This window comes from Myiozetetes cayanensis, unplaced genomic scaffold (genome assembly GCF_022539395.1).
Source record: "Myiozetetes cayanensis isolate MyiCay16 unplaced genomic scaffold, myiCay2020 scf12, whole genome shotgun sequence".
NCBI lineage: Eukaryota > Metazoa > Chordata > Aves > Passeriformes > Tyrannidae > Myiozetetes > Myiozetetes cayanensis.
Window position 1 is genome coordinate 7592281 of NW_026086826.1, and position 12221 is coordinate 7604501.

General features: G+C 37.8%; 1 protein-coding gene across 1 annotated transcript in view; it reads right to left on the minus strand.

Annotated features, from left to right (window-relative positions):
* FAF1 (Fas associated factor 1) overlaps positions 1–12221 on the minus strand; it is a 156730-nt gene that overhangs the window by 34219 nt on the left and 110290 nt on the right. The window contains exon 13 of the mRNA XM_050306833.1: positions 8301–8455. Within this exon, the coding sequence (XP_050162790.1) occupies positions 8301–8455 (155 nt within the window). The remainder of the gene's footprint in view (positions 1–8300; positions 8456–12221) is intronic.

Genomic DNA, 12221 nt, shown 5'->3' on the forward strand with positions numbered 1-12221 from the left:
CGGCAAAATGACCTACAGGAGTTCAAAGTTTCACTCCTGGAAGTAATAAAGACAGTGGACAACTGAACTGCATTCCTGAGACTTGTGTATTAAAACTATTTAACAGTCTTCAACATAGCACAGAAGAAAAGCACTCAAGTTTCACGGAAAACCAAAAAATTTAACTGGAGGTGAAAAAGTGCTGTGAGAATAATGCTAGAAGGGCAAAACTAGAGACTGTTACAATACTAGTTGTACTAGTCAAAGATGTTGGTTTTTAATTTTTTTTAAAATCAATTCTGTATTTAGTCAACCCACAACTCGCTCCCAAAATATGTTTTTGCAGGTATATGGGGTTTGTATGCATAGAATTCTGAATGAAGTCGGTATTTCAGTATGTTAAAAGATTTTCCAAATAACTTTTTTTCCGGGAGAAAAAAGTTTTATACGCAGAACTTTTTGCTGACTATAAAGAACCTAACAGGTTTTGACACCTCCTCTTTATAATCCAGTCTGTGAACAGGCTTCAATGCCCTGGCTTCAGAAGATGACACGTGCCAAGTTGCTGTAAGGGCACACATGTTTTCCTGCTTGAGTAACACCATAACAGATTCCAGATGCCAACATCTCCCCTTAAGGTGGTGGGGTTTTTTTATGGGTGTCACTTCTTACAGCCACTGGTGCCATCCACCCTGCTCTTACCAATCACCTCCCTTCCTCTGCTGCTGCCACGATCTGCTCAGCTCACTCACACACCCATGACACGGGCAGCTCACGCCAACTTCGGTGTGAATGCCACGGATTTGCCATCACTGCCACCACACAGCCTTTGTCTTTCTTGGGGGAGGAATGAGAAACAACTCATCTTCCCAGCACTTCCACCACTGAATAATGAATGTCCAGACCACAGCACAGGCAGCTGGGATGAGGCTGTTTTGGGGGATGAGTGACCACCTGGTGGTTATCAACAGGTATCTTCAGAGCAGAAGGAGTGCACACGAGAACATCTGCTCACCGACACCAAAATAGATCCTGCCCTTTGCAACCAAGTAAGACCTCACTTGTCTGTTGAAATAAAAGGCGGTGATGCCAACAAAAATGTGGAGGTACAACTACTCTTCACCAAAAATCACTCACAGCCCCGCTCTTTGCCAGGTTAGTGGCAAATAGTGTTAACACATCTCTTCATTTTACTAGATAGGTAGGAACTGAGTTTTCATTCATGATTCCCATTCAGTTTTTCGATGCCTTCTAAGAGGTTTTGAGGCTACTTAACTAATGTTGTTTTTTTTTTTTTTCTTTTTCTGCCTTATTGATTCTGTATTTGCAGACCTTTTTACTGTATTTCACATTCATAACCAAGGAAAAAAACCTCCTCTGTGCTAATATTTACTATTAGAAGTATGGGAGTAGGATCAAAACAACTTGATGCAATAACCAGTACCTTACTCTGTACATCACTACCAAGGGATTTTCTCACTTTCATCTGAACAGAAGTGTGCCAGATCTTTCAGTGGCATCTCCAGAGTTGCCAAGAGGACTGCCCGTGGAGTCCATCAAAGAGCCAGATGTCCCTCCAGGGAAAACTGTTTTCCACAACACGCTGGATTACTGTGATCTCCAACCAACAGTGGAAATAGAGGAATGCTGCCAGAAAGGGGGGGCATACGGCACCCTACTAGTCCTCTCATTTTAAAATTACAAAAAATATTCAAGGAGGGAGAAGGATGAGAAAGGCAAAAAAACCCATTTTATGAAGGAAAAAATCTGCTTAAAAATATTCTTCAAAGCTGCAAGAATAAAGTCCACGAAGAAAAGTAACAGTTCTGGCAGACAGCATCATTTCTTTCATGACTCACAATCAATGAAACCAACAGCTAAAGCTGCAGAACAAACACAGACACTGACCATGGGTTGATAAATACAGAAACAAACCTTAAAAAAATTACAAATTTATTTCTTAAATGTAGCTTGAACAGGTATTAATTCTTAGACACAGTTCACTCTGCAGTTAAAAGTGGCACACAGGAAAAATTATTCTGATGCCATGAAGATGTTAATCTAGCGAGCTGCTGATCCCTGCACTGCAGTTACCACTCCAGGTGCACTTTGAGAGGAGTGCGAGGAGTCATCAGCTCTCAAATGTATGGAAAAATGTATTAAGATAAATATTTTAAAAATGCACAGGATTTTAGATCAAATTTTTTCAATTTTCTGTACCAACACAAATTACAGAGACCTGGTTATTTGTAACAGCCTTACTCATATAAGTCCCTGTAGTTACTTTTAATTTTTATACTGGTAGGAAAAGTTTGGAAAAGTCTTCTCCTTAAAATGAGGCCCTTTGGCACATGGTGCCCTCTATGCTTCTTGCAAAAGATGTTTTAACAGGAAGGCTGCACTGGAGATGTTTTCTGCTTTATCACCTCAGTCTAAAGTCCTCCTCAAAAAGCAGCAGAAAATCTGACAACCTCTTCTAAACATTCTATTCCCTTCCAGTCTGTACAGGCATTCAGTACACAACCAGGATGATTTTGGGCCAAAAAAGTGTGATTTATTTATGGCCAGATAATTCACAAAGTTAACCCTACTTGAAGAAACTTTAACACTTCAGAAATGGGTTCAAAAAAATGTAACTTCATTGTTGAACATGGAGAAAACAATGATGAGTATTAAATTTGCATGATTTCTGATTATTTTTAATAATGATTATATACTGTGCAAAGTCAACATAAGACTCATTAAAATGTTAATGTAAAAATAACATTTTTCTACATCTTTAAAAGAATAAAAGCTGAGATCCTGAACTGGCATATTAAAATAAGGTTGGTCTCCACAGTTTCCATAATACAGTTATTGCCTTACCTACATTGGTAAAGTGGTAACTGTTGACTCAAACACAAGGGGAATGAGCAACAGATACAAGGCATGTTTTAAAGATGGGTCAAGCAGCCAAAATCAAATTAGAAAGAGATGTAATACATGATTTGCTGAGGAATATCCAAGGCTTGCTACAGGTAGATTTAAAAATAGCCTAGATAAGAACAGAGAGTGTGTTCAGACACTTTACAGATGTTAGTGAAGTGGGAGAAGCTACAAGCATACTGGAAGTCAGTCAGAGAATTCAAATTAATCATCACAAACCAAAGAATCATCCTGACAAGTAAAATGTAATTCCAGAAGGTCAGTGAAAGTCTCCAAACTGGAGGAACAATTGCACAAATACACCATAAGGACCAAGCAGTAAGAGAATATGACCAGATCCTTTCTCAAAACAGTCCAACAAGCCTGTCTTGATATCTGTTCTTCTGCCTTCATCTCTTTGGCACAGGACATTACAGTGTTTTATTTCACCTTTTCTGCTCAAGAAGCTTCATCAGATAGGCTGCAGCTTGAGAATAGTGGGACAGAACTTTCTTAGGGAATTGGTTTTATAGTGGGGACTTAAAACATGCTTACAAATGTATCAATTTAATTCCTGTGCTTTAAATAGCGCTTTTTTTTACCAGATGACCTTAAAACATTGCTATAGGCATACAAACAGATGCACTGAAAACCTCTCTGATAACATCAGAGAGGCTGCTTTCTATTTATAGTTAAATATTATAGACATCCATATCTTCCTAATCACGACCAGATTAAAATGCCTTCTCTGCTGATTTTTATTTTCCAAATTTGGACATTTTTAGATTACTAACATGAAATTACCCTGAAGCACATAAATATTTAAGCAGGGATAGTTTACCTTTTCTGGTGGGTGTATAATAAACAGTTTAACCATCATCTATATACAGGCTGTTTTGTTCTCTATCTAAAGAGACAATCACCTTTTATCCTTTTCCCTTTTTTAGTTCGTTTCAGTGCTATTAGGAAACTATTCACAAGTGCAACCCCGAACAATGCTATGCAGTAATTATGACTAAATGACAAAGAGATGCGAACAATTACTGAGCCCATTTTGAAACCCTACACTAATAAAGTCATTAGATGCTGCCCTTGCCATGAGCCTTCTAAAAGCTTCTGAAGTTACAAGAACACACGGCATTGTTCGTTAGGACAATTGCTGCTGGCAGAATGCAAACCTTGAGTTAAACCATGCTGCAAATTGATCTTGACATTCTGTTAAGACCGCCACTAAAATCAAAAGCAAAGGAGAAAAGGAGAAAATGAGCGGGTGGGATGTAATCATGGAACAGAAGGGTTCCCTCCTCACCTTCTTTCCTCTTCCTCCTCAAAACAAACCATACAGAAAATGACAAACTCGCCTGGTGTTTGAGAACCTTTATTTTTAAAACATTAATTAGACTTTTGACCTGTTTTTGTTGACTGGCACTGTATTGCTATTAAAGTAAATTAAATAAAATATTGCAGAATACAATGGAAAAGGTTTTCACACCGTTCTGTGAAACCTGTTAAGGATTTAGTGCCTAAAGAACACGTCCAACAGTTTTGCGAGCCACATATAAAGAATCTGCGGTCACTCCCGATGAGGCAGTGAGAAATTAACTCACCACATCCAGCTCTCAGAGACCCCACACCTGCAATATATTTGCTGAAGGATCAAATGGGATTGGGGAGCTGGAGTAATATGGTCAACTGGTCTTCATCCAGGCATGCATCATTCAGTAGGTTAGTATTAAGGGTCAGCAACTGTGAATATGGCTAATTACTTGATGACGGAAATTGCAGGTGAAGACAACCTGCTGCTGGGAAGAGCTTTAGTGAATTAACTCTTTCCTAAGCTTAAGCAAAGTGAAAAACTATCGTCTGAACATTAAAACTAACAAGTACCTGTCATCAGAGCTGAGAAAAGTTGGCAACGCCTTGAAATCCGGCGCCCAAGGGCAACGATATCGAAAGCTAAAAAGCAGCCACAGACATTCGAGTCACTGTCTTACAGTTCTGCCTTTGCTTTGCTTGGCAGACACCATGTATGCTGGAAATGTCTTAATATTAAGTATTATCTATGTTTGTAGATGTTGTGTGTGCAATGTTAGGTGTAAGGCATGTACAGGTACATATGTATGTCTATATATTACTATGTATCTTTCCTGGATACAAATACCCAGTGGAATATTAAAAGATCTGAAGTAAAAGATGCACATGTAGCTTTGTGGCTTTTTTCCTCCTTTGATCATGAATAACAAATAACAAGAATATTCTAAACTCAAATATGCTTACTAAAGCCGAAACTATAGGAGATAAAACTTTCACATAGGTTCCTTAACAGTGTTATAAAAATAAACACCATGTTAGTTTCCTAAATGAAGGCTAATTATTTTATTATGTTAATTTGTCCCCTTTATTATGATTAATGAAAATATTAATAATCACAGGAGTTACTCAGAGCAACTGCTCCCTTCCCTTCAAACCTTATGTCAGAGGCAACCAAAACTTGTGGAAGCCAAAACAATACCTCCTCTTAACTGTACTAACTAGAGTTCTTATTCATTGTGACAAAGTCACAGTCCTGAGTGGCTGCAGTCTGAATTTTCTAAAAATCTGATTCCCAAAGTCATAATGCTTATGCTATTGCAGTACTGCTAACAGGTACCTGGTATTTGCACACTGCTTGACTTCTTGACTTCTAGTCCTACCTACAGAACTCTCTTCACCCTGTCGGAATGGGTGTTGAAGATTGAAAGATTCCAGATGAAAAGTGCTTGTGTATGGCAATGCAGGATTCAAAGCACATTCCTATATCAGTATCAGCCAAGAAACACATTAAAAAACGGGAAAATGACAAGATTTTGGAGCTGGTTTTGTTCTACGGTGTTCAGGATGAACACCCATTTCACGAGAAAAATGGAAACACCTATTAGGACTAGTTTGGGAATAAAATGACATCTACAGCTCACAATATTTAGAAGAATTTTTTGGCTTATATGAAGAAAGTCTTTACATCTGTTTGAACTTATTCATGCCATGCTACAGTACTGAAAACATGCCTTTTACCTGACATTGAGGCATCCCTATTGACTGCTGTAAATCAAGTGGACCTGATTCCTATGCCATCCAACCCTGGCTTTTCCAGCTATTTTACAATGCAATTGTAAGAGCACAAATGAGCTGCTCTTGGCCTACACCAGCATGCAAAACGCAGTCCCTTCTGTTGTGGCTGTTGTCTTCTCACCATTCAAATAAAAACATTTAACTGTATTCATAGGGATACAGAACAGAATGGGCTCCAAGACCACTGTCACTGTGTCACATCATGAAGGGCAGTAGTTAAACAGAGGGACCCACTATTTATTTATGGGAATGCCCACAGTGCACTGGCACTTTCCACAGGGAGAAGGAAGCATCACACCCCCTCTGAAGGTATCACAGTCCAAGGAGCAGGATGTGACACTAAACACAACCGAGAAATTATTCTAATTCGAGCCAGCATGCCTTGTTTACCCCTTACTATTTTTTGACCTCACTGTTAATATGACAGTTTCTTTGTTGCTGTTAATAGGAAGCAAAAAAAATGAAGGCTTAAAAACCCTATCGTCCAGCACAATCGGTGAGTAGGTTCATTGAGAATAGCTATAAAGCCTTAAACAAGCCCTTTATTTTGTGTTTTAAGAAGTGTCATAAGGAGTTAATAGGACACAGCTGTACAGGCTCTTTCTAACAAGCAGCTTCTGTCGCTTTGGTCACCACAGGTGTCTGTGTAACCTGCAAACTCTTATTACTAGTGTATCAAAGTTGTGCTACTTAATAGATTTCTTTAGTAAAACACAACAAAGCAATTACATGGCTGTTGATCGTCAGTCATAAAAAAACCCTCAAACACAGTTTTTCAAAAGAAACTACACTGCAATTTTTTGTCATTGTAAAATAAAAGAAACTAGAGAATTAAATAGAAGAGCAGACAATAGAACAGCAGGTAGTCAACTGAACTTAGCCACTACAGATGGTTTAGAAATAGTGTTTCCTTCTACACCAACTTGTGGGATAAAAGAAAAGGAGGAGGCTCCTTAACAGCCCATGAATGGCAATACCAAAAGACTTAAGCAACTTCCCAGTCTATGTATTTGGTCCCATGAAAGAACCTAGATGTTTCTTTTTCCTCTCTTACTTGTTTCTTTTTTAGAAAAGTTTTCATCTGTTTTTGCAACTGCTTTTTTCCATAATTTTTTACCCTTCTCTAGAATAACTAAAACTAGAAACACTGCTGCTGATCCCTCCAATGATAAAATGCAGAGTGAGGAATTCCTGACAAACACAACCATCATTTAAAAAGTGCATTAGAAAAAGAGATCGTTCCATTCTCCAAGCTCACCTTCAGCAAAGAAATATTATCTATAATTTTCACAGTTAAGAACAGGAATGCATACATATTCTATTCTAGTACTCCACAAGAGAAAGAAACATAAATGTATCATTTTAATTGTTCAATAATCACTGGAATTGTGTAAAGAAGTGGTAACCTTATTCCAGCCCAAATGACTGTTGCATCTTTTGGACAAAAGTTACAATAACTCTAATTACAATAATATATGCAAGATATTATCCTGGTAAGACATTATCCTGTCATCTTCTGGGTAAATAAAAGTGATGAAATAAGATCCAAGTTAAAAGAACTAAACAAGTCTGATTTATAAATGTAATAATAGTAATAATAAAATCATTATTCTCAGTAGATTATGATCAACTGGTAACTAAGAGAGGTTTTAGTATAACAGTGAGAAAATTTGTTGATAACACACAAAAGGTGCAGAAGGAGGTGGAATCTACACTTTTCATATCTTTACTCATCAGTAAGATGATGGCCTCTCTAAGACATAGGATAGTTTTAATTATAATAAACCCCAAATATTTGCACATTACCAAAGGAATGTTCTGTAAGAAAACTGTAGTTCCAAAAAGTTCATTATGAATTACAAGCTTTTAATTCTTCGCATAATCTGTTTTTAATACTAATTTATCACATGAATGTTATTTTTAAAATAGGATTTTCATTAACAACAATAGTTATTATCCCAGACAGCTCTCATGCAGTTACTCCAAAATACGCACAATTAGTGTCATATAATATTATGCAAATATTATATGCAATGCAAAACTGTGAAGACACATTCCTAGAACTATGTTTGAAAATAAACTCAAAACCAAAAGGACATAATTTCTTATAATATTTTTTCCTCCACAGGAATAAGAAGTCACTTTGCAATGCAAACAAGGCCAGTCCAATTCTCAGTGAACATCACTCAGCAAAGCTTCACTGATCAGCTGAGAGTGAGCACGAAGTTTTTAGTTTAAAAAGGTATCAAGCAACAAAAGCTTTGATAGCCAGAGAGAAAAGCTGCTCCACTCAGTTCAAAGAATCTTACCTTGCCCTGTTTGCTTCTTTTGTCATGTCCCATGCCCAGGTTATGAAGTTCTGACTCAGGTAGGAGACAATCGATTCAGCACAAAGCATTTGTGAGCAGAAGACGTTGGTTAGTACACTTTCATCGTGGTGGAGGTAGATAGCAAGAAGCTTTCTCTGGAAAAGACATGGGCAGAGACGAGTGAAAACTTCCTCAGGCTATTTAGCAATTTATGCTAAATGCTGTAGATTCATCCGTTAGTATACCCGGTGGGGTTTACCAAAGGTAACAGGTATCTCAATGTGCACACACAGAGGAAAAAACCAGCAGATTCCAAGTCAAATGGTCCATCCCTCTTAAATATTCTCAGTGTTTCCCAATATTTTATTTCGAGTACCAAAACACAATATATTATATGCTTAGAATGTGAAAATAGCAACACTTGATAAAAACCAAAAACCTTATTAACAGACCTCTCTTAAGAAATGGGTGATCTTTCTTGGCTTTTTGCCCAATAAAGATAACATTTGGAAGCATTCCCTGAGCAAGGAACGTACCTCTTGATAGAACAGCATCTATGACATAAAATTATTAAAAAGGACCTGAAAAAATGACAGCTTATCACCACCTCTGTAGCCAAATAAAGAGGCAAATGAGTAAGATTACAGCTGTCTACAGACCCCAAACTTGCAAAGCGATATGCTGGATGCTCTGGCAGCTCTCCATCCAGCCATATGATGTGGGGAGGCTTCACTGCCAGCAGCAAAAGCCAAGTGTGTCCCCATAATCTCAGACCAAAAGGTGGTCTCAGACCAAAAGCCAGTCTATATGTATGTAAATCTAGAAAGCAGGCTGCAAAAATACAGGGAAACTATGAGCTAGTTAAGGACCTGTATCTGATATTCAATGAATTATAAATATAATTCAGAAAATTACAGCTTTCCATTCCCTCATACCCATATATATTACTTACTAATTTTAAAATACTACTCTAACATATTTTTGCTGAGATGATATGGTAAATGCTATTTTCAGACTTTCATTTAAAGTAATTTCAAATCTCTTCATCAGAAATAACACTGAACCCTAGATATTGGTGTGTATTGATACAGCAAGACACAGGATGCAATTTCGAGACAAGCTATCTTTGTAAAAAAAAACCTTATGGTTCTCACTTCATATACTGGCTTTGGACAAAATTTAATGACTGTTTATAAAAGGAAGAATACATTTGAACATTAGACTTTGGGAAAGGGATTAGTATTTGCATTAATGTTTCTCTAATTTAATTTAAATGTTCTTCAGAACCACGTACACATGTGCCAGGAAGGACCATTAATAAGCCCAACATGCAGAGATCCATATAAGTGCAGCCAACAATGTTGACTGAAACTAAACTTGAAAATCCAGGGCACTGATGCACAATATCATGCAATAAAACAGCATTTCTGTGGTGATATTTAATTTAAAAAGAAGAAAGAGGCAGGGGAAGATCAGGCACTGTCTGTTTTCGAGGATCAGCCGTTCTGCATTTCAAAGCGTCGATCCCTGCAATATCCAGGTTACTGTGCTAGAATCTCGACTATTATATAGCAGTTGTAAGAGAGGGAGGGCAAAGATGTGTTTACTCAGTGATTAGGGCCTTAGAATAAGCCTCTAGCTCCTAGAGAGACAGCTCACCACTTATTCATTTGGACCAATTCACAAAGCCTAGAAAGATTAAACATCCATGCTGAGAAGACAAGCGAATGCAGACGGTGAAAAAGAAATAAAAATTCTTTAAAAACTCTGAGATGACTTCATTATTTTTTCCACAAGGAAACTTTAGGAAAGTGTTTAGTTAGAGAAAAACCCACATTGACCTCTCTCTAAACCCTTAATCTTTCCTTTGTGGTGGCACTGCTTTGTGGTAAGCGGATGGCTTTGCTCTCCTCTTTTCACTGGGAGCAGACAGAAAAAAAGGCTCTTGAGAAACACTTTTACTTCCAAAGAAACAACCCCATGAAACTGTTAAATATGAGATTCCATACAACAGAATGTTTCAAAATATGTACAGTTTTAGGCTTAAAGATTTAGGGACAAATTTTAGTAAACAGAACAGGCACAAACACAATAGAGGTTTTCACTGAGCTACTTCCCAAGGCAATGTAATTTTTGTTGCATCAACAAAGCTCACCGTGCAAAGACTAAACTGCATCACATATAAAAGACTGTACTTGTGCCTGATAATTCTTCCTAAATGTTAAGGGCAGCAGAGGCACACTGCTATGACTAATGCAAAGAGGTAGCAGGGGGAACTGAAGTGCTGAAACTTGATTTTGAAAAATCTTAGTGGAAGCCAGGGGTATTTCTTCCTTAGAAAAATGCATTATTACAAAAGGCTCACAGTCTGGAGTTTGTTGGTTTTGCTGTTGTTGTGTGGGTTTGTTTTGTGTTTGTTTATTTTACTACGCCATGATAACATATATTTAAAAGCAAGTTTTGGTTGTGTTTATTTCAAGCCTTTGAAAAATCAGAGTAAATTCTAGGATTCTATGATGACTAATACTGGGTATTTTTCAGTCAATACTATTAAAATAGGCTTACAAACTGTTGAACAGTCTTGAACTTCATAAAAGAAGCCTACTAATGGAGCACTAGACTGTCCTGTGTTGGATTTCTCAAAAATATGACTCACAAGTTACACGCTTAGCATGAAAAAACAAGAAAAAAAAATCCGACAGAGAAGAACTTTTACTGGTCCCTACAAAGTCATGGAATACCAAAAAAGTTATAAGTACTGAATACCTGATGGACTTCCAAAGGCCTTAGGAGGACTTCAGGAATTAAAACCACCAGGGGATGTGTTTTTCAGCGTGTGTGCATGCTGAAGACCAGGCAGTCATACACTGGAATTTTCAGAAGGGATCTGAACTTACAAACATGCTCAGGAGTGTCAGTATCACCCATGTCAGTAAGACTTCAGCTCCTAAAAGCCTGAACTCTAAGCTCCAGGTTTCATGTTACTTCAAAGGAAAAAGGGCCACAAGAAAGAGATGTTAACTGTTTTCAGCATCTTTGCTATCTAAATACCTTAAAAAATCCAGACCTCAGGCATTTTTTCTGCAACCTCTGTTGCATTCAGGCTGCATGAGACAGTCAGCTGTGCTGCTGCTCCTTTGCTGCACCACCACTGTGTTTGCAGTGAAGCATTGCAGACTCCTGCTCCTTTCAGAAAAGTTAATGCACTTTGTACAGAATTAGAAGAAATAAAGGGAAAGTTGTCACTGAGGCAAAAAAGAAACACAAATTTTCATGTGGTGACTAAACTGATATCACTGGGTAATGGGATTTCCAAGCTTCTCAGCCAGCTTGGAATAATTTAAATAGCTCAGAAGAATATGAACTTGGAAGGGAATAGCAATACAGTCATAAGGGTCAGCAAAACCTGAATGGTTATCTTTGAATCTCAGATTTATAAGCTCAAGTAATGACTAAGACAAAAATGTTCATGATGTAACAGCAACTGCCAGGGGCATGAATGTTCTTTCAATCTGGTAGGCTAACGAATGCAGGCCTTAATGTTTTCCTCTAGGTTTCATATCTTGAGAGCTAACTCAAATGAACAAATTTGCAAGTCTTTAAGCCTTTGAAGTGCACAATCTGATCCACCTTTCTAAGGGGATCTTGGAGATCACAGGATCAGCCTTCTTGGACACAGCTACTCTATAACACACAATTCTTTTCTCCCTAAGCAGAATGCAAACCACCAAAGCAATACATCTCTGAATTTACTCCACTTTGAAAAAGGAGGAAAGTAGGAATGGAAATTCACAGGAAGCCTTGTCTATGTATTAGACACAACACTACAACAAACCTGCTGAAGAGAAGCGTTGTTTAATTCCCCTGCACCAGTCAAAGGAAAGCAGACACCCAAGACAGAAAGATAAGGGGCACTAACCA